The 20768-nt window shown below is 38.5% G+C and overlaps 1 protein-coding gene across 1 annotated transcript in view; it reads right to left on the bottom strand.

Annotated features, from left to right (window-relative positions):
• cachd1 (cache domain containing 1) overlaps window positions 1-20768 on the bottom strand; it is a 55965-nt gene that overhangs the window by 6122 nt on the left and 29075 nt on the right. The window contains exons 5-26 of the mRNA XM_077607687.1: window positions 18831-18957; window positions 16287-16431; window positions 15873-16089; window positions 15617-15766; window positions 13689-13955; window positions 12151-12300; window positions 11566-11689; window positions 11362-11479; window positions 10607-10775; window positions 10386-10528; window positions 9720-9901; window positions 9360-9470; window positions 8652-8774; window positions 8021-8120; window positions 7660-7776; window positions 7287-7447; window positions 7064-7150; window positions 5777-5893; window positions 4892-5043; window positions 4385-4546; window positions 3920-3997; window positions 2798-2899 (exon numbers count right to left, since the gene is read on the bottom strand). Of these exons, the coding sequence (XP_077463813.1) occupies window positions 2798-2899; window positions 3920-3997; window positions 4385-4546; window positions 4892-5043; window positions 5777-5893; window positions 7064-7150; window positions 7287-7447; window positions 7660-7776; window positions 8021-8120; window positions 8652-8774; window positions 9360-9470; window positions 9720-9901; window positions 10386-10528; window positions 10607-10775; window positions 11362-11479; window positions 11566-11689; window positions 12151-12300; window positions 13689-13955; window positions 15617-15766; window positions 15873-16089; window positions 16287-16431; window positions 18831-18957 (3102 nt within the window). The remainder of the gene's footprint in view (window positions 1-2797; window positions 2900-3919; window positions 3998-4384; window positions 4547-4891; window positions 5044-5776; window positions 5894-7063; window positions 7151-7286; window positions 7448-7659; window positions 7777-8020; window positions 8121-8651; window positions 8775-9359; window positions 9471-9719; window positions 9902-10385; window positions 10529-10606; window positions 10776-11361; window positions 11480-11565; window positions 11690-12150; window positions 12301-13688; window positions 13956-15616; window positions 15767-15872; window positions 16090-16286; window positions 16432-18830; window positions 18958-20768) is intronic.

The raw sequence follows: 20768 nt of genomic DNA, 5'->3' as shown, positions 1-20768 counted from the left end.
TCCATCCACCCACAATCGTGAATGCGAGGCCCTGCTTACTAAAGCACACACAATAGGACATGTTTAAAATGGATTTTTATAGGGGAATTTTCCTCAAAATAGAGCACCTAAATTCCATGTATCCAGTTTCTAGATTTTCTCATCCACAGGGTCGCTTTGGCTGAGAGATCCCCAGTTCACTATCTTGCTCAAGGGTAGTTAGATGAGGTCACTAGGGCCAGTGAAAAACGACTACTCTACCAATAAGCCCCACTGCCCCACTACGATATTCACAATTTTCTTTGTTACATTCTTTGTTGTATGAGTTAGGATTCCTGCAGCTAAACATTGATGGTAAAATGTTATATTTTTGCAAATATTTGTAAATGGTGTAGGCCATGTAAATTTCTGTGTTGATTTATAAAATATTTAATTGTGATACAATTTTCTAACACTGTCAAACTAAATAATGACTACTACATGTTCATCGTTTCTATAAACAGAACATCACAGCAGAATATAAATAAAATATTGCGTAAAGAAAGTTTTTCATTTAAATTTAACGCACATGCACACCATGGCTACCCGATTGTGACTTATGTCCCTTCCTCTGATGGCTTTGTGTCTATAAATGCGAGACATCTGGATATACAAAGTAATTATTCTTCAAATGGACTGGCATTTCACTTGGGGCGTCGAGGCTCAAGAGTAGAAGATCCATTACCTGCATGTTCAGAACTATTTGGAGTCTAACTAACACTTGTTACATTTAAAAAAGGCTCGCAGTCTCCTATGTATGTGTACCTAAGCGTTGGTTGGATTACAGTGTACTTCCAAAATGTACAATGTATTTCTAACATTGAGTCTATCATGTATACCATATTTATTTGAGTATAACGCAGACCCGTGTATAACGCGCACCCATAATTTGTGACTTAAAAATTGGTATACATTTTTTTTCACTTTTTCTCAGCTCACACCAAGGATTGCACCGGTACTGGTAACTAGCAAATGCTGTACATGTCGCCATGACAAAGCATTTATTCACAACCTATGGGACGGAAACCTGGTAAAACGATCTTCTACCAGTAAGAACACAGTTCTCAAATGGAATTTACAATTTTAAGTCCTTAGTCTCATTCATCATTATAAAATTTTAAAAATGTTAAAGTCTGATTCATCGTCATCAGATTCACCAAACAATTAATTCCATTCTTCGCTAACGTTTCCCTGGAGCAACTTTTTTAAATTTTTACCCCTAAACTTGCCAAAGGCTATTTGGAGAGGGCTGGCATCTGTAAAATAAGGTAAATTGTCACATCTGACAGACAAAGACAGGTTCTGTCTCCCATTATACATAACGGCTGCGGAGGGGACTTTTTCACCGGGATTTGTATATAACGCGCGCCCAAACTTTGCTTCAGTTTTTTGGTACAAAATTTTGCGTGTTATATTCGAATAAATACGATACATATCCTTTCATTGCTTAAGGAGAAGTGACGCATATATTGCTCGTGCACTGTAGGAAAAAGTCAAGATCATGTATTCGGTCAGAATGGAATAGTGACACTAACAATATTTTCTTTATAATTCTTTCAGTTTTTTATTTTTTATTTTTATAAGCATAGCCATAAAAAAGGATAATTGAGGCATTATCCTTGAGATTTTGTGATTATAAATGCAATTAAAATAAGTCTTGAAGGCCACTGACTTTCATTGGCAGATTTGTACTCTCACCATCTGTGCACTGGCACATGTTCCTATAGTTGATGGCATCAGCAATGCTGTGTCAATTTCGGTCACTCCTCAGTGTTAGTGGCAAAGTTTCAAAGAAACTTGTGAGTACACATAGTTTTAACCTCTTTTTACCTCTGCCAGTTAGTGAAACCTACAGAAGGCCAAGGATATGTAGTCGTTTCTGTTCAAGATAACTCGGCACAAAAACAATCTTTTTCTCAGACTTGCAGGATATGTTTGCAAAATGAAACGGTAGAGATTATAACATTTTAGGGTAACGAGGTAAAAAATCAGAGGTGAGAAAAGGAATTTTGTGCTAATTTTAAAATGGATTAGCCTAGTTAACTCATATTTGCTGGGTAGATGATGAGAAGAGAAAGGGCTCAAGGTTCCAGATGTCAGGTACATTGCCCTACTTTGAATTTGGCTACTTCGGCAGTGATTCTACTCTCTCAACAGTGCATCTCTAGTTGCTTCTTATTTCACACTTTTCAGATTATTTAAAACTTTCATGTATTCTGTTGGTTTGGAAAATTGAGTACAATTGTAGTGGTCCAGTGTTTGTTTTGTTTTACAGAGTTGCACACATTTGTGAGCAAATTGCAAATTTTTCCTTATTGACCCTTATAAGTCTAAGCTAACACAGATGACCGTGGGAAGACCTTTTCTGTGAGGCAGCAATTCTAATCATTCAGCGACTCAGCATGAACTGCAGACCCGTCATTATGACCACAGTAGGGAAAAACAGAGGAAGAAAACAACAACAAATCAAAAAACAATAGTTCTCTTTTATTCTGCTTCAGCAGTTCTTCCTGAAAAACTACTTCAAAAGAACATTTGGAAGGGCACTCATGCTGGACCAGACAGAGGGCATGGCTAATAGTCGAAAATTGTACTTCACAGAAATGGTGGCCTCTCCTAACTGTTTGTATAAATACTGAAGACACAATCATCGTGCAAAATCAGAGTTAGAGTTTAGAGGAAATATTCTGTCTTGTCCAACCGGGAATACTTAATCCAATGATTAAGAGATGTTTCCCTATACTTTTGTTGGAATGAAAAATTAAATAAAGTGTCTTACCGTGGTCACTCTCTGTGCCTGATCTTCCCCAGTATCTCCGTCGTCGTTCTGGAGTGTGGGTGTGCCTCTCAATCACCGCAGCAATAAAACGTGTATTACTAACTGAAAGAAAGAAGAGCAGACACATGATTTAGGTTTAGTGCATGTGAGCTGGGCCTTTTAAAAAGTATTCTGCCCCATTATTCAAGAAAAAAAATATGCGTACATACAACCTCGTTTCATCTACACCCAACCGCATAATTTCATGAGAGTGCCAGACCTTTTACATGGTTAAACCTGTCACACTTTGATTTCATTGTGATTCGTGCTACTCCGTAGTATAGTAGTTAAGCTCTTGCACCCAAGCAACATTAATGAAAATGCACCCCTATGTTCGAGTTCCACTGTTGACGCATAACTTTGAAAAAAATGTTGACAATTCATTGCAGCTGATCAGGAATAGCAAGTTGGCCAGTGTTTCACATATCTATTCAAAACTTTGACAAACAGTTGAACATAGTGAAGAATTGACAGACCTGCAGAGAGACGTAATATATTGAAGACGTTAAAGGTGAACATGCCTCGAGCGTGGTAATGGCAAATATAATAGAACCGTGTCCTTGAATCGGAGCAGTATATTTGACTATTAAGAATGAGACAGACAAAAGCACCTTGTCCAGCAGTGGTGCTAAAACCTCCCTGAGTCTATGTGCCCCGTCTTTGAATATATTGACGCAGGCAGTGATTTTTCAACTGGTAAAACAACAAAAATGTCCAGTTCCAATTGAACACTTGACAATGCATGAGGGGTAAAATTCACAAATCTTCACTCTGGTTGGCCATTTGAAAAACTTTTGTATTTGTTTGCCTGGATTTAGGGTGATGGGCCAAATGCAAAATACCCTACTACGTGAGGACCTCAGAGGGGACGCAAATCAACTATTCAATTGCTTGAATACAAATAATCGGGAATTTCGACAGACTCCTAATAAAAGCTAGGCAGGTTAGGACAGACGATCATTGGCATTGGCATAATGCCTTTCCTTTCATCAACTACCACCTCTCTTTAAACTGTGATGCTATATTCACACAACAATTTTATATACAAAGCATCAAAACCATCATCATCCAAACAAAGCTTACTTATGCCTCGGTCTTCGTGGCTGTCATCATCTCGATCATCTCTATCATTATCCAGATTGGACATCCTCACGGACATTTCTGGTGCAAGGTGGAGACAAAGCTCAGTCAGAATATAAAAGTGATTTTATTTCCATGTAAAAATATGTGAGAGCATGATGCTGCATAAAAACTAGGAATCAAAATGCTAATACTTTTGGATGAATTCATAATCAGCCCAGTCTCCATCATTCACAAAGAATTATTCAACTAAGATAATTTAAGTTCTGCTTTGCCACCTGGGATCTCCTTTGTGATGAGTAGCTTCGTATAAACAAAAGTCGGGTTTTTACAATGCGATATATTTATTCATTTATTTTATTAAAGCAAATGGACACAACTAATTGCTAATTTTTTGCTATTGAACTTTGCCTTTGTGCATATGTTTTTCGAGACCGAGGTGATGTAGTACGAGTCTTACAACCGTACCTTGTGCTGCCAATGGTGACATGTGCTGGTGCGAGCGTCTGTGAATCTGGTGTCTATATGCGTACACAGCCAATACCAGCACCATGATGCATCCCATAATACCCCCAGCAACCGGGCCCACCGGGGCACTTTTGATCATGTTTAGAGACGCCACCTCCTCATCTGAAGAAGAGACAAATGAAGTAGTGATGAGTAAGTAAGAAGTTATATGAAAGGTTTCTGATGAACAACAAGCCAGATGCGTACAAAACAATGCCTGCGGAACTGCAGGTACACTTTGTACTTCCATTTCTTTTTGCTCCTAAAAGCCATCTAATTGGATCAGATTGCCAATTAGCCTGTAGAGAAAACATTTCTGAAGGGAAGGCAGAGTCACTTATTGCATTTTTGTGGTCTAAAAACACACTTTTGCAGCAGAATAAAAAGTGTATTGTGCTTGGTTTATTGTCAAGGCATGTGTCTACTAGATAGATAGTTATAGGACTTCGTAGGTATTGTGTAACTTACCGAGGAGACCCATGGAATCAACATATGGACTTTTTGCACCAACAATGCCGCCGAAGCATTCCTTCTGCAGGGCACAATAAGGCTTGTCCAGATGTGTCTTGCCATCGCTGTCCACCATGCACCACTCACAGTCCAAAACACCAAAGCAATCACTGAAACGGCATACAGTATTGTTGGAACTTTGTCAAGCCTATGAATAATGTCCTTTCTCGTCATATTTTGTCCGCTGTAGTGCTGTTCTGTTTTGTTATTTTCTTTGTACGTAAAATCTTAAAATGTGTTACCTTTCATCAATATCTCGGGTAAATACAAGTTTAGGTGTTGCTTGGCAAAATTGTTTGGAGAATAAAGATGTACTTAATACTAAACTGAGATAAAAGGTACCCCAAAAAATCTGAATAAATTATTATAAATATTATAATTATTATTAATTATAATAATATTATAAATAATATTCAATTCTAACTCATTTTTGCTGGCATTTTAAGAAATTTGCTTTTGGGGAGCCTCAAGTAAGGATGAGTAATTATTATATGACAAAATAATAATACAAATATCTAATTTCAATTCACCCATTTGTTCTTGTCAATTTTCCACAAGAATTCCCAAAGACCTCTAATTGAGCAAGACACATGTAAACAGGTATTTTAGCACGAATTCATGATTTGGCATACACTTGACAGCCTTCATTTTTTTGAAGCAAAAGTGACCTTTCTCAAGTAGTCATAAAATTACTATAAAAATGTCTATTTTTGCCCACAAGGAGGGACCGCACCACTGGGAACGAGTTATAACAGCGTCATTTCATAGAAGTGTGTTGCATCCAACTCAAATCAAAACCTAGATTTTCCGGTTCATATGTTCATACACTGTTTGTATGTTCACCTGCTGCTGAATCTTTGGCTGCAGCGGGTGTTGATACATTGAGGCAGTGTGTCCTGTAGACTGGGCTCAATCACATTCAAACTGATTGGCTCCTGATGTACCTCACAGCTAGGATTTCTGTCAAATGTGATAGAGAATACATTAAGAGTGAAAAGTGTGGCACTGATTGTTGTCTTTATTTGTAAAACACTGCATAAGAGCTCTGAGAAGACGAGAGTAATTATGACTGAGTAGAAGGAGGAGTAAAATTATTTGACAACGGAAATGAGTAAGCGTTGGTCTTCCTGAAACGAGGGCGGACGTGGCACTCAGACACTTGTGATGATTGATGAAAGGACGTGGGTGAACGCGAAGATGTGAGAGGCATTGAATGATGGACAGATTGCCAGAAAGAAAGGAAGAAGAATGGAGACTGTACAGACAGTTCTAGAAGTGCTGAAAGAATAAGAACATTCATTTAAGAAACACTCACACAGTTATACTGGAACTAGGAGAAAATATCTGACATTCAAACAAGCACACCCCCCACACACACACACAGACGAAAAAAAGCACATAGCACATGATGATGACAGCAGGAAGGATATGATAGAAATATCACTATTATTTACAAGAACAATAGCAAGACTTCCAACAAATTTACAGCAGAAAAATCTGCTTGACTACTTTGGAGGAAACAGATCACACATACGGTAAAATGTTCAAGTGTCAATCTTGTACAAAGACCTAACCAGTGCCAGGATTTATACATTTATGAATCATCAAATGTGTAAAGGGCGGCTTGGTGGAGAGTGGTCAGCGCGTCGGCCTCACAGTTTGGGGTCCTGTGTTCGATCCCAGGTCGGTCCTCCTGTGTGGAGTTTGCATGTTTTCCACGGGATTGCATGGGTTTTCTCCGGGTACTCCGGTTTCGTCCCACATTCCAAAAACATGCATGGTAGGCTGGTTGAACACTCTAAATTGCCCCTAGGTGTGTGTGTGAGTGTGCATGGTTGTCCATCTCCTCGTGGCCTGCGATCGGCTGGCCACCGATTAAGGGTGTCTCCTGCCTGGTGCCCGAAGTCAGCTGAGTTAGGTTCCAGCACCCCCCGTGACCCTTGTGACCATAAGTGGTTCAGAAAATGAATGAATGAACTGTGTGAAAGACATTTTTGACAAGCATTATACTTTTCATTTAAGGGTGTGGCTCTAAATCTGTCAGAAATGTTTGCATCATTCTACATAAGACTAAAAAAAAAAACCAAAATACAAAAACCATGACAAGAAGTGGTGCTCAGCACTACTGACCTGTTTTCAGCATTTGTGAGGTTACCAGTACACTCATTCACCTCTAAAGGGCACTCACATGGGCACTCACATTCGTTCTGCTCCATTCTAGAAGAAGAGTGTTGTAATTAATTATATTGAGGAGCGCAAACATGGATCATTTAGTTCTTTTTTTTCTGATGGGATAAACAAAAACAGATGCACTTCAAATTTGGAATGAGCTAAGTGTCATGTTAGGTAGTACCTGTGGCAGTTCAGACAAAGACGGTCCACTGTGCTGCAGGCACAGAAAGCTAGAGAGTCACACGTCTCATTGACAATACCAGCAAAGGCATTGGTACCAGGTATCCGAGTCAGACGATACTTAGAGCAATGGCTGCCATGGACAAGGTTGGTCAAGTCTCCCTATGGACAACAAGAGGTGTGAATATAATGATAAAAAGAGTTAACTGTATCCACGGTAAATACAAAAACTGGATTCACTTCTTAAGTGGGCCCTGAGTACACAAAGAAAATTGGACGTCTTAATTTACTGTTGCAAAACTATGGATGACCACGCGATGGCAGCGTTGAATAACGTCAAAAACCTTTCTTTCAACAAGTCATTCATAACTTACCATGATGCTGGTATTGAACTTGTAGAAGCGCTGCACAGTGCGATCACTGAAGCTATTGCACAGATTCTTCTTCACAAAGTTGGGGTGGTTCAGTATATCATTGGCAACAAGTGGCTCCTGGTTTTAAAAAACAATAGTAATGAATTGTATCACAGATTCACAAAACTTAATTTTCATTATTATCTTACATATGTAGGCTAATTTAGTAGATTATATTTACTTCTTATGGCGATGACTATTGCTGCAATATTACAATATTTGTCTAGTCAAATAACATTTTAATACAATCCAGGACTTACTAAATATCCCTCTATTTGTATTAAGTGTGCGATTGAAACCGTCTTATTTTGGATTCAATTACCTTGTGTGTAATGTGCTGTTGCTCTGCAGGGGCGTGGCCTTTTGGGTCAATGAGAGTGGGGTGGGCCACCAGGTAACCTCTGTCCTCCATTATGAAGCATCTAAATGCACACAAACCTATACTTAAAATCATCATCTCCAGTTACCAGACTCCTTATTGTTTAAACACCCTCCCCCTTTTCTAGACAAGCACCTAATTGCACTCATTCTGCCACTAAACCACAGCCCCCTCTTGGTTAATCCTGTTTTATATGGTCTCTCAACGACAAAAAAAAAAAAGATGTGAAAGGAATTGTGGCTGTGGGCAAAAAAACGGGGAGATGGTACCTCAGAGCGGTAAGAGTGAAAGCACCAGATTAAAAAAAAAATCAAGGCAGAATCTCTGAAGAAAGTATGTGGGGCAGATGATGCAGAATAGCTCAGTCCTGATATGAATGGCAAGATAATCAGCTTATCTCCTCTACCCTCTTTTCATTTTTCTTTTCTTGTGAATTCACAATACAGAAAAAATAGAAGAATTTTATAAGAAGTGATCATAATATACAAAATATAGAAGAAAAAAGAAGATACAATGCAGACATCGGGGGGAACAAAAGCATGTAAAATTTCCACGCGGAACATCGTCAACCAACCTGATCTTGTTTCCTTTATCCTGATTGCAAATGGGAAGCAGGTCCAAGAGAACTTTATAGAAATAGCGAAGGGTAAAGTCAATACCCATCACTGCAACTGCATAGCCAGGAGCCATCTGAGAGCTAGAGAGGAAAACATTAGGATAACCAGGGGCACCGAAAGTTAAAAACATCTATATTACACATTAACGCAACTATTTGCCCTCAATAAAATCTCCATCACATTTGCATTCTGGAAACTTTATAAAAATTACTGTGGAGCAAAACATGATGCATTAATCCGAATTTGTCAAACTCATGGATACTGTCTATTAATTTCTAAATAAACTATTCGATAAGGCGTGCAATGGCTATCTTACATTACAAATTAGGGTCACTAAACTGGAAACCTAAACAGTACCTAACACTGTATCTGTAAATACTATATGCCACTCAAAAGCTCCAGTTTATAAGCTTTGATCGAAAATGTTCTGCAATTTTTGCAGATTTCTGGTTGAAATCCAGAGTCGCAGACAATATTTCCTCCCCACAGGACATTTTTGCATTTTCCCCATACTTACAAAAAAGAGAGTGGACTAAATGATTATATTGTAGTTGTTTCACTCCCTATGGAAATTCGGAGACATTGGGATCCTGAACGAAGTCTAAAAACCAGTCATGGCACTTACAGTGTTTGAGGTTATTAACATAAACCCAACATCTTGTTACCTGGATGCATGAATAGTGTGGCTGATGGTGACAACGTAGCCTGAGCCGCCCACATCCAAGTAAGGCCCAGTGAAGGTGATGAGACCAGGATTAGCCACAGCGTGTTGGTACCTGGTAAACGGCATAGCATGTAGCTAAGTGTTCGCATATGAGGGTAAGATGCAGTATTCAGAATGGCAGTATTTTGGTAGGAGGTGGAGAAAATCATTTTTGTTTTTAACCCCGTCTGAACAGGTGCTTAACCGTAAAATAATGAAAAACATCTTGACTCAACAATGACTGCAGAGAATTGTGCACACGTAAACCTTCATACACATACACACGCAGTTGCCCGCTCACTCCATCTGAAGTAAGTCTCACCATTGTCTGCGTGTTGGGTCAAAGGCTTTGTCCATCAATGATCCAGGGTAAATCCGGAGCACCCCACTGGGCGTTGCTATGTAACGCCGCACAATATAGCAGTTGAGACTACTCATTTCCATTAGTGTCATCCACTCATCCGTGACGTGACTGGTCGCCATAACCTCGTTTCTGACAGAGGACTGCGGTGGGGCAGAATGAAACGGGAGGGAATGTGAGAGTGGGGACAGGAAGGTAAACTGGTGATGACATGGAACATACATTTGTGGAAACAGTACAGCATTGAATGCAACAAAACAATCTTATCACTGTATTGTCCAAGAAAACTGAATGGGGTGATTTTTGTCACTGTAGGAAGCCTTCAAGACATGCTTAAGCTTTAGAGCTGGAAGTGTGGTTGAGTTCAAACCCGTGTCCCGCCACCCCCCACACCAGGAATGCAAACAGAGTGCCAAAACCGCACGGGGATTTTGTCCCCTCCTTAAAGATGCAGAGTTTCATACATTTAACAGATCTGAACAAACCCTCTGCCAAATCCCTCACATTTCAAGAGACACATTATTGATGAATGTTAGTATTGCAGTCACACTTTTGAATCCAAATATTTGTTTTACAAACAACATTAACGAGCGATCGTTTGCATGTGTGTTTTCTTAAGTCGTGTACCTTGAGGCCTGGATTGGCGATGAGCCTAGTGTTATCACTCAGGTAGGCCGTGTAGTGCTCCACCATGCGCTTTGTTTCTGGCTGACTGAGGTGCTCATAGGGAGATGAAAAGCTACCGGCTGCCAGCATCACAGTGGGGGATTCTGAATAAGGCAGAGAAAGGGGCTAAACCTGAGACGACAGCAACATTTGGCATTCTGGGGAATTTAGCTTCAATTTACCAACGGTCGCAAGCTGTTTAAAATGGAGGCAAGAGCTGGGCTGACCCAGTAGATCTAAACGATGGTAAAGAAGCTTGGAGCTGGGTGCGGTGTTAAGGTTTTTGAGCTGTTTCACTGGAATCTCTGGCTGCACGTAGACGATGCACAAAATGAACGACGTGTCCTGCACCTAAATTCACACAAAAAGAACAAATACAAGCAGTTTTTAATTACATTTTGAAAAGACACAAAACTTCTATGTTTTTATGATTAGGTTGTTTTCTTGCTTTTCAACAAAATCATATAACAACGTATTTTTCTGCAAAGCTGATGACTAATGCTGTGGTATGCAAGCAAAAGTGATGATTTAATTTTTTATGTTTTTTTTTTTTGTTATGTAAACCGAATTTTCCGGATTTTACGTCGCACTTTTTTTTATAGATTGGCTAGGCCTGCGACTAATACTTGTTTTTTTATCTCTGTTGTTTTTTTAAAGCTATAGTTATCTGAATAACTGTTATGTTAACAGATAGCTATTTAGCCTGTTTCTCCACTTTGCTTTTGTTACTTCAATGTGCACTTGTTCTTGTTGTCTGATAAAAAAGATTGCCCTCCTAAAAATGCGATTTATACTCCAGTGCAAATTTCCGTCCAAAAAATAGGGCACGTGCTATTTTTTTTTTTAAATATACAGATTTTGTCTCTAGTGGTAATACAAAATAATGCATGACTATGCCATGAAGTTGGTTTAAACATAATTTTTCAGTGTCACCTACCAATTTCCAAGCGTAGCTGACGTTGTAAATATCTTTGCCGTTGTCTCTGAGTCGGTTGGTGTGCCAAGACAAAGATGAGTTCACTGGGACAGTGATGACCTGGCTGCCCAATGGGAGACTGCAGGAAATACACAGCATTCTTGAGTAAAAACATAATATAATACTGCAGTCAGTTTTTGTATTTTAAAATACAAAGATTCTCACTTGAGGATGTTTTGTCGCACAAATTGGAATGCAGGAATATTCTCATAGTGGATAATGTCAGTGTGAAGTGGAGGCTCAGTCATCAGGTAAGGCCGCGTCAGTGACGGGTGCATCAGAGTATAACCTGAGAAATGGAATGCAACCCATTAAGATGTGTTTATGCAGCTCCCAAAAAGAAGACAACATACTAAAAATGTAACTTTACTGACAAGTTTCCTGTGAATGACAATTTACTCCCAGGGTACTTTAGAAATAAATTCCTTCTATTACATCACGCCAGTACGTACATCAAAGCACAAACATCATGCAAATATAGTCCCTGGAAACTAGTGACAGTTTTGGGATGAAATCAGAACAATCTGACTAGAAGAGAAGATTTAACCATTATTCCTCTAAACAGTAAATATTTCTGAGTAAAAAGTGTCAATGTAAATAGACACATGCGTCTTATCGACAGTTGTGGCGTATACAGCATGTTCCTTTTTTCCTTAAATTTGGTGAAGTTTGGGTAGTGCAGCTGATCAGTCATGTGCGCGCTACAGTCTGGAAATTAGGGTAATACTGGAATACTTAGTTTGGAATTACCTTTGTTGTCAATAAGGAAGGTGTAAGAAGCCAGAGAGTCTTGATAATATGTAACATCCTCCAAAATATAGGCCAGGTTTACGTCGACTCCAACCACGCCAAGGAGTAGATTCCCAAAATAACAAGGTCTACTCACAGTCATAATAAAGCCTGGGGAAAGACAATATACACAACATGCAGGGTCTCAAATCAGCCACATCTTATCTTGTGGTTAGGTATTTCGGTTTATCTGTAACCACTGCCATTCTAAACAAAAAACACATAACTGGGCCGCCTGTTAACATAGACTTAATAAGATTACTTTCCAAATTGAATGTACAGTAACTTTTGCAGATACTAGTGTTGAAAAAATGTATCTGTATCCGTAATCAATCAGTTAGTGCAACACAAAAAAATCATGTCAAAATAGATTTTGTGATGGCAAAATAAAAAGTCATTTTCCACCATATTATTGTGTGTATAGAGGTGTTTTGTTACACACAAAAGAATTCAAAACTATGGACGTTCCCAGTGTGAATATTTGCCCTAAATTTGTGTCTCAGAAGAGCCATCTGAAATTAAAGGTAAGCAAATGTTAATAGTGCAATTACAGTGTGTTACAAACTTATTTGTTTCGCCATTCATAAATCTAATATGTAATACTCGCATTTAGATGACTCATTTTATATGGCATCAACAAAAATAATGCAGATATTCTGCACAAAAACATCATTGCATTAAATAAACCACTCCTGGGTTAGCATATACTTATGTATATTGATATGATAAAGACGGCATCAAATTGAGACAAAAAACAACATTTTGTTATTCTAGTCAACATGCAAATTCAAAAAGTTTTTTATCAAGAGTTTAAAAATATAATCTCCAGGTGTCCTTATTACAATATGTTTTTTTCACGTACTTAATAAAGAAACTTAAATTAATTCTCTCGCTATCACACCAGAGTTCGTACTGTTATCAATATAAAGTTTCGGTAAAACAGTAATCCGAGTGCCCTGACATACGAGCAATTTGAGATACGAGTAAAATTTTGGGCAAATATTTATCTTAAGATACGAGACAAATTTTGATATACGAGCATACAGCGGACGCGAGAGGCTGCTCATAAGAACATCATGGGCACTGTCTCTCTCCCCGCAACTCCCTCGTGTAATGTCTCTACGAGTACTCGACGGAGCGTTGCATTTTTTCTGTGTTTTTTTTTCCCGTTACTCAGTGCGAATGGCGAAGCTTGTTCGCTAATACGAGAGGAGTACTACTTCCCGGACAAGTTGGCAAGTGGTCGTGCGTTATCCTATTTGTGTGCATCACTATGGTAATATTTTGAAGGGAAGTCAAAAGCAAACAACCCTCGATAGGTTGCATCTGAAAGTCAGAATTAATTTGTTTTTAGTTCATTTCTATGGGAAACGTTCATTTGAGTTGCGAGTAAATCGACATACGAGCTCAGTCCCGGAACAAATTAAGATCGTATATCGAGATACCACTGTATTGTTGATTCTGTGAGATTGTTAGATAAAATTAACTTGAACACATACCGTCTCCCATGGGGTCAGCGTAGGGCAGGCTGAAGCGAACAACGTCAATCATGCGGTTGGGCAGATTGATATAGAAGCGGCCCACTGTTGTCTCCAGATTGCTGAGCTGGTTGAGTACCATCATGCTCCCCTTCACGATAGGCATCATGGGAGCTGCGGCTAATCCAGTTGAGGGTGCCCCAGAAAAACGATCAACACCATACTTCACCGAATTCTGCTCTGCAAGGTCTCGCAGGAAGGCCAGCTCCTTGAGACCTGTTACACCCTCTGTAGGGGGAAGACGAGAGACGTTGTTTGTTTACGCATATCTTACACTATGATCTAACATCTAGTACAGGGGATTTTTGTAGGCTGTCACAGTTCATAACCAATGAGTAAAGTGTCACATTTATGTTTTTGAAGTGGTAACCTATAATTCAGACCAGTTGCAGTCGAGTCAAGCCTCATCTTTCATGCCTTTAAAGGCCAATTAACGTAGCCCGGATGACCACCGCTATCTCCCCGCAGCTGTCATCCGTAACAATTGGCACCTCGGATAGAGCACAGAATGTCTGTCACTACCCAATCACTGAGTGGATTACTGGAGAATCCCTAATTAATGCCAAGGCTTGTCTGTGGCTCATCGTGCTGGCTGACATAAACAAGGCAAAGTCATCATGGATGCCAAAGTCAGATGAATATAGAGGGGAATTCTTGATGACAGCACAGATTCTCGTCACTGAATGTGGAAGGTAAACATTAAGATCTTCAAAGACTGACAAGACACAATATTAATAAACCTACATTATTTTAGCGCAGTGGTGTTTTTAGTCAGCACAAAAAATACTGAATTCAGAATCTAGGTGATCGGGATCACGTACATTGCTAATAAAACTCAGAATGATAGATGTTTGCTTCCTTTTCATCATGGTGCTCTTGAAATTGGCGAGGTCCTCTGTCAGTCACACACATTCACAATGAGCCATGCGCCCTTTGAAGTCTCACTCGCTCTGCTCTTAGATGTAGCTAATTTACATTCCCCGGGTGCAAAAATTATTTGTTTGTTAATGCATGCAATGTATTTGTGTTGCAGGGGGAAGGCACTTAGAAGAGCCACACGGACAGACAAGGACAATGAAATTGGAGAAGAAATCATGCAGCAAACAAAACAAGGAGGCCTTTGAGCTTTTACAGCACTTTTCTATCTTCAGTCTTAGAAGCAAATTGTACCACTCCAAGATATGTCAACTGATTTTTCTCCTCAGTCATCTGCGAATATGACTTTTTGTTCCATTCACTTGAAGCTTGCTGAGAAGTAATTTCTTTACTCACAACACAAAGCAAGAGGAAATTGACCAAGCAACAGCTTGTAACTCAAAATCTTGGTTGTTGGATCACTCAACATATGTCAATGTGAGACATGACACATTATTTACCATTGATAGATTTAAAAAAAAAAGTTCTAAAGAATATTCTTTACATTGACCATACAGTAACTATTACCATGTACAACTACCTATTACCAAATAAAACACAAAAATCAAGTAAACAGATCAGTAACCTTCCTGCTGTCGTAACTGCTTTATTGTTATTTCATAAATTACCCTATTAACCGCCACTGATAGGGATATTATAGATGTCCAATTAATGTTGACTGGGAGGGCTCACAGCAACCAATTCCTGACAGTCAAAATCAATTGGACATCTTTCACAAGTAGCAGCACAAAACATAATCATGAAGCAGCTATCCTAGTTTCTAACTGATGTCCATTGCTGTCAATAGGTGTGAATTAGTTACAATTTAAGATCGTAAATAGTGGGGAAAAACTCACAAAAGTCTTGCCTAAACAAAGCAAGACATTGCTTTGCAGAATTTCAGATAATGGAGCGGGATTAAAGGGGCTAACAGAATGCTCTAGCAATGAAGTTTTGTGAAATGGTGAACTTACCATTCATGAGTGCGTATGTGAGTATCATAACGGTGTTGTTGAAGTGTCTATTTTCTTCTCTGACCACACTGAGGGTCGCTTTCTTCTCCTGTTCTGATGTATCTCGAGATGTAATCCCAGACGACAGGTAGATGATAACCATGTCTATTGCTGATGGACAACAGAACGAACAAACATGTCAGATGAGAAAGCTTTTTACTGGCAAGTAAAAAAAAATCACCCCAAGTTTGCTTTTTTTATGCAGCAACTATCTTACTATTGCTCTGCTTGCTGAGGCTGCTGAAGTTTCGGAGAAGCTGAAAAGCTTTTTGGAAGCCTGTTGCATGTTCTGTGGTGCCATCAGATGACTTGATGTTGGAGATGAAAGTGCTCATTTTTCTCTTTGTTTCGCTAGTGGCAGGAGAAAGTAGACTCTTGTAGCATTGGTCTAGAGAGCAGGAGCGGACTATCTCAGCCACTGACAGAACAGCAATCTAGACAGAAACAATTACAGTACCATTAAATGTATTGGACCAATGGAACTATTCTGATGCAACCTCAGTTCTAATTGTTTTATTAATAATAATAACAAATGAACAATAAAGTACAGCCAACACAAAGTCAATTTACACATGCTCTTTTTGCTTCATTTCACCAAGAAGTAAATGTTTTGATGGATAAAATTTTGTACCTTGTCATGTTCATCTATTGCATTAAGAATAACCAGTGCTGCATCTCTGGCAATTTGAAGTTGAGTTTCAGTAACAGATGCTCCGTGATCGATCATCACAACAATATTTTTAGACTGGGGGCGCACTGCAGAAACATACACAGGCCTGTGGAGAAATATGCACAATTAAATAAAAGCTATATCAATCTTTTGATTCCCTATTTCTTTCCTTTTTAAGAAATTCACTGAAACTTTTCCATTATGGACATTCTCCTCAAAGTAATTAACACTTTGTTAAGCACAGTTAGATTGTATTCCAAAAAGTATACAATATATTTTACTCTTGCAGAATGTTTGCCTAAAAACCTTCAGAAAGATACATTGTTACTATTAATATCACTAGTCTGATTTGGAAAAGAATGGAGAAAAAAAAGCTAGAGGAAACCTCATTACTACAGGATCAATATGCACAATTTCAAAGTTTGAGAACCACTGTATTAGACAGCAAGTGTCAAGAAAATCCCTTAATGGGGGAATGTACTAACAATGCGGCATTACAAATAAAACAAAAAAACCCTAATCAATCAAATAGCCTTATGATCGCACTTATTCAAAGACTATGTCTAACTATGAGTGAACATTTGGATTTTAACCTTACAGTTTTATTTTCCTCATATACATGTGCTTTCATTCATTGTGTCTCAGTGAGTTTTAGTGCACACATAACAGCTGGGTTTGGGTACAATGGAAGCAAGAGGGGATAAGCTTCAGTGTGTGTGGTCTTTGAGGACAATAACAGGGTGGAGGTAATATATTTACAAAGCCTCATTCACACTCAAAGCAAGAAAGGGAACTAAATCTCACTGTGGTTATGTGGCAATTTACTAGCCCACACAAAAGATATGATTGAAAATAGTTAACACAAATTTTCCCCCCAAATCAAAGTAGGAAAAAACGCAGACAACGATAAAGGACAAAGATGTAGTTCAGTGATAGTCAAATAAAACCCACAACAGTGGAGGTGTGAAATTCCATTAGGCCTCAGTAATACCCAGCCACATTGCTGCCAAGGGTATGTGTGGTCAAGAAGCACGCCGCCAACAAGCCGCCTGGCCCTCACAGCAACTGGCATAGAGGTGAATGGGCTAGCGAGAGCAGGAGGGAGAAAGAATGTTACGGTGAGAAAGGGGCAAGGGAAACTAGTAGTTGAGTAAAATAGGTTTGACAAAAGGTAAACAGCATAGATAGTTTGTGCTGCGTGCTAGCAGCGGGGAAGGAACAGTCATTCATTGTGGCACAGTGCGAGAATTATAAGTGACAACTAGAAAATCAAAAGAGAATTGAGGATAACTGTGACGAACAGAAGTCAGAGTAGTTGTGAGAATGAGGATGGTTGTGGTTGAGGATGAGAAAGAAAACAGATAGCATAGGGTGAGGAAAGCAAGTGTGTTCAAGTTAAAAGGAAAGAGAAGGTTTTGATAAAGTGCATACCCCAAAAAATAGAATGTTTTTTTTTAAATTGGAAGAAAAAAATAATTTCATTTTAATGATGTCTAATACTAGAGAAAAAGCCAGGAGGTTGCCAAAAATTCTAAGAGCAGACATGTTTTAACATTTTAAATGCTAGAACTGGTTTAGCCAATTAAAAGCAACTAATTTAGATAGTCCACCCTTGCTTGTTAATACCAGTTATAACCACAATTTCCCAGGCTCTTGTGAAGGGAATCTTGTTTACATACGAGTCGTCACTTGAATAGTTGATTCCGCTTGAAAAACCAAGGACATTCTATTGAGATTGTATTTTGTCCTACTCCATTTGTATACGTGATCTATGTTGCTGTAGTTTGCTTCGTTGTGGCATTGTATCATTACCTCCCATTCTACTATTCTACTTGGCTAGCCTGCTCCCATGCTAACGTGTCGTCGATAATTGCTTCATACATGGATTTCATGCCTAGTTTTAAAATGGTAGTTGTACGTTGCCCATGCAAAAATGTAAAACTGCCTTGATCTACACCTAAAATGGAAAAAAGAGAATATTGGTCACTAATATGTGAAATTGTGTATCTAATCTTACTAAGTATGATAAAAGATTTTTCCCACTTGGATTTTTTTTGTTGCTTAGTTTCAGTTGACCCAATGAATCATCTCTCAATGAAGAGTCCAAATACAATGGCCATCTCTGCTCAGCTCGAACTGTTAGCCTGCTGTGTCTCTATTCACATGTCCAACGCATCATTTGCAAAAGATTCATCACCATGTAGTTTGCTACATGGGTTAGGAACTTTATTCTCCATGTTATTTTCTCTAGCAGCCCAAGACTATAAGCCTAATGTGGCATTCTGACATCCTGACTCACAGCCCGTAAATTACTGCCAGCACAAATGAGAATGGGTATAACTCATGTCACATTCAACCAAAAAAGGCAGCACATATGAGCCCTGTCATTTTCCCTGTTAAAAATATTTTCTCTTCAATCAGTTATAAGAACTTTTTTTATTTGTATATATTTAGTTTATTTTGTTAAATATTCTAAATGTCCACTCCGGCAAGTCGGTGTTCTACCTGCTGCGGTGTTCATAACTGCCTTTACAGTGGAATTTGTGGGCTGGAAACACAGTGAAGATCCCCTCCTCAGAGCTGAAGTACTGCCACTTGATCCCTGGGTTGGATTTGAGGTTGTCTGCCAACACTGCAGAAAGAAGACAAACACTGGAATTATTAACAAATGTGTTTTATTTGAATTTTTAAACATTTATCATTCGAAGACCAAAAACATGAGAACAGAGTCCCAAAGGCAAACCACTTGTTCAATGGAACAATAGGAAATCTTGACTGGAAAAACTCTCCCATAAAAACAAAGTACAGTATGTATCACTTTTAATTTTATGTATGACTAAATGGCCACAGAGTTTAATACTGATTGGAAATCCTTTTATGCTCTAAACCACATTGAAATCGGCTGACAACGTCCACACTGGAACAATATCAGCGTATTTCTTTGTGTTGCTTTATGGTGGTTCAGCAAGCAGGTGAGAACAGAAGCAGTTATGGAAGTAGGAATCTCAAACTGGAAAATAGTGATCAATAAAATCGCCAGTAGAGTGACATCGTTTCTTTCTAGGCAATGTTGTCAATCAATCCCGAGTGTTGCTACCTTTTTTAGGACTGAATTCCTGTTTGACTAATTGAAGTGGCTTCAATTAAATTGCATCAAGGAAATATCAGTCAAACATTACGTACATAAAAAAGAGAAATTACTTTCTACAAAAAGCAGAATGTCAAGTCACCATCGACAATGTGGGACATCACTTTAATTGTGGGAACTGTATTTGTAAGTGCAGACAGAGAGTCCAGGAAAAGTTCAGAAAATAGTGTTAACTCTAACCTCATAGGTTAATTGTATTTGCTCAAACCAACTGACTTTTAGTGTGTCACAGAGTCAACAATATCCTTACATAGATTCCATCACAAAGACAACGACTTCCTACTTGCAGCAATATTGCATACCTTTTCTCACAGAAAAGGGAAGAGGAAGCATTTTGGGTCCCTTATAATGCCACGAAACAAGAAAGCAATATTGACATGAGCTAAATGTGATCATTTTCTATTAGTATATTTGCTGCGGTACTTTTCAAATTTACTCTCGACTGATTATACTAGTTCTTTTCATACAATAAGTTTTTATTTATTGCATTTTCTGTTTGAAAGTGGCTTTAATGGGCTTTTTTAGTTCATTTAGTTCAGACAATTCAGAAAATTAGAGGCAAGCTGTGTCATAAAAATTCCTTCCATGTACAGTATTGTCAATACAGCTCCCTAACCTTCTAGTCACTGCCTATAGACACAGCCATTGAAGAGCAGTGTACCAAATTCCACAGGCCTCGAGTGTGACCAGATAAGTCCTATAAAGATGCATTGCATTATGTACGGCAAAACATAAACACCTCAGATTAATTGGTTTTCTGAGTACCCTCCACCCCCATTTTAGAATGTTATTTTATTGTAAAGAGTCTAAGGTACAGCTCTGTAATTATCCTGCTGTTGTACATGCATCTTACCATCATTATGAATCTTAAAATAATAAAAAGAAAGCCATCATTTTTAAATACAATTTTGTTTAATGTTAGTTCTCTGACCAGGCCCTTGTAGTGATATTTGTTTTGAAATTGATTAGAACTCAGTTCTACATATTCGGTTTACAACATGGTACACAAACAGCAATGTTTTTATAATTTTTTTTAATAATTGAATTGCATATGAATGGCACACCTTATTTTAAGAAGAGAAGTGGGAGAAATGTATGGTTTTAGCCATTTGGGATAGGTCAAACAGAGTTGACATACAATATACAGATAATAACAATTGAGGACCAGAGGGTAGTAAAAGCATGCTAAATGGAAGTGAAAAGATGGTTCTAATCGTAAAGCACTCTGACGCAGTATTCTTGAATCTATCAGATGATATGTCTTATTAATGCATTTCTACTGTTCAGGTGCATTC

Source organism: Stigmatopora argus, chromosome 8, assembly GCF_051989625.1.
Source record: "Stigmatopora argus isolate UIUO_Sarg chromosome 8, RoL_Sarg_1.0, whole genome shotgun sequence".
In the NCBI taxonomy this organism is placed as follows: Eukaryota; Metazoa; Chordata; class Actinopteri; order Syngnathiformes; family Syngnathidae; genus Stigmatopora; species Stigmatopora argus.
Note: the sequence above shows the minus strand (reverse complement) of the source record. Positions and strands in the feature narration are given on the sequence as shown.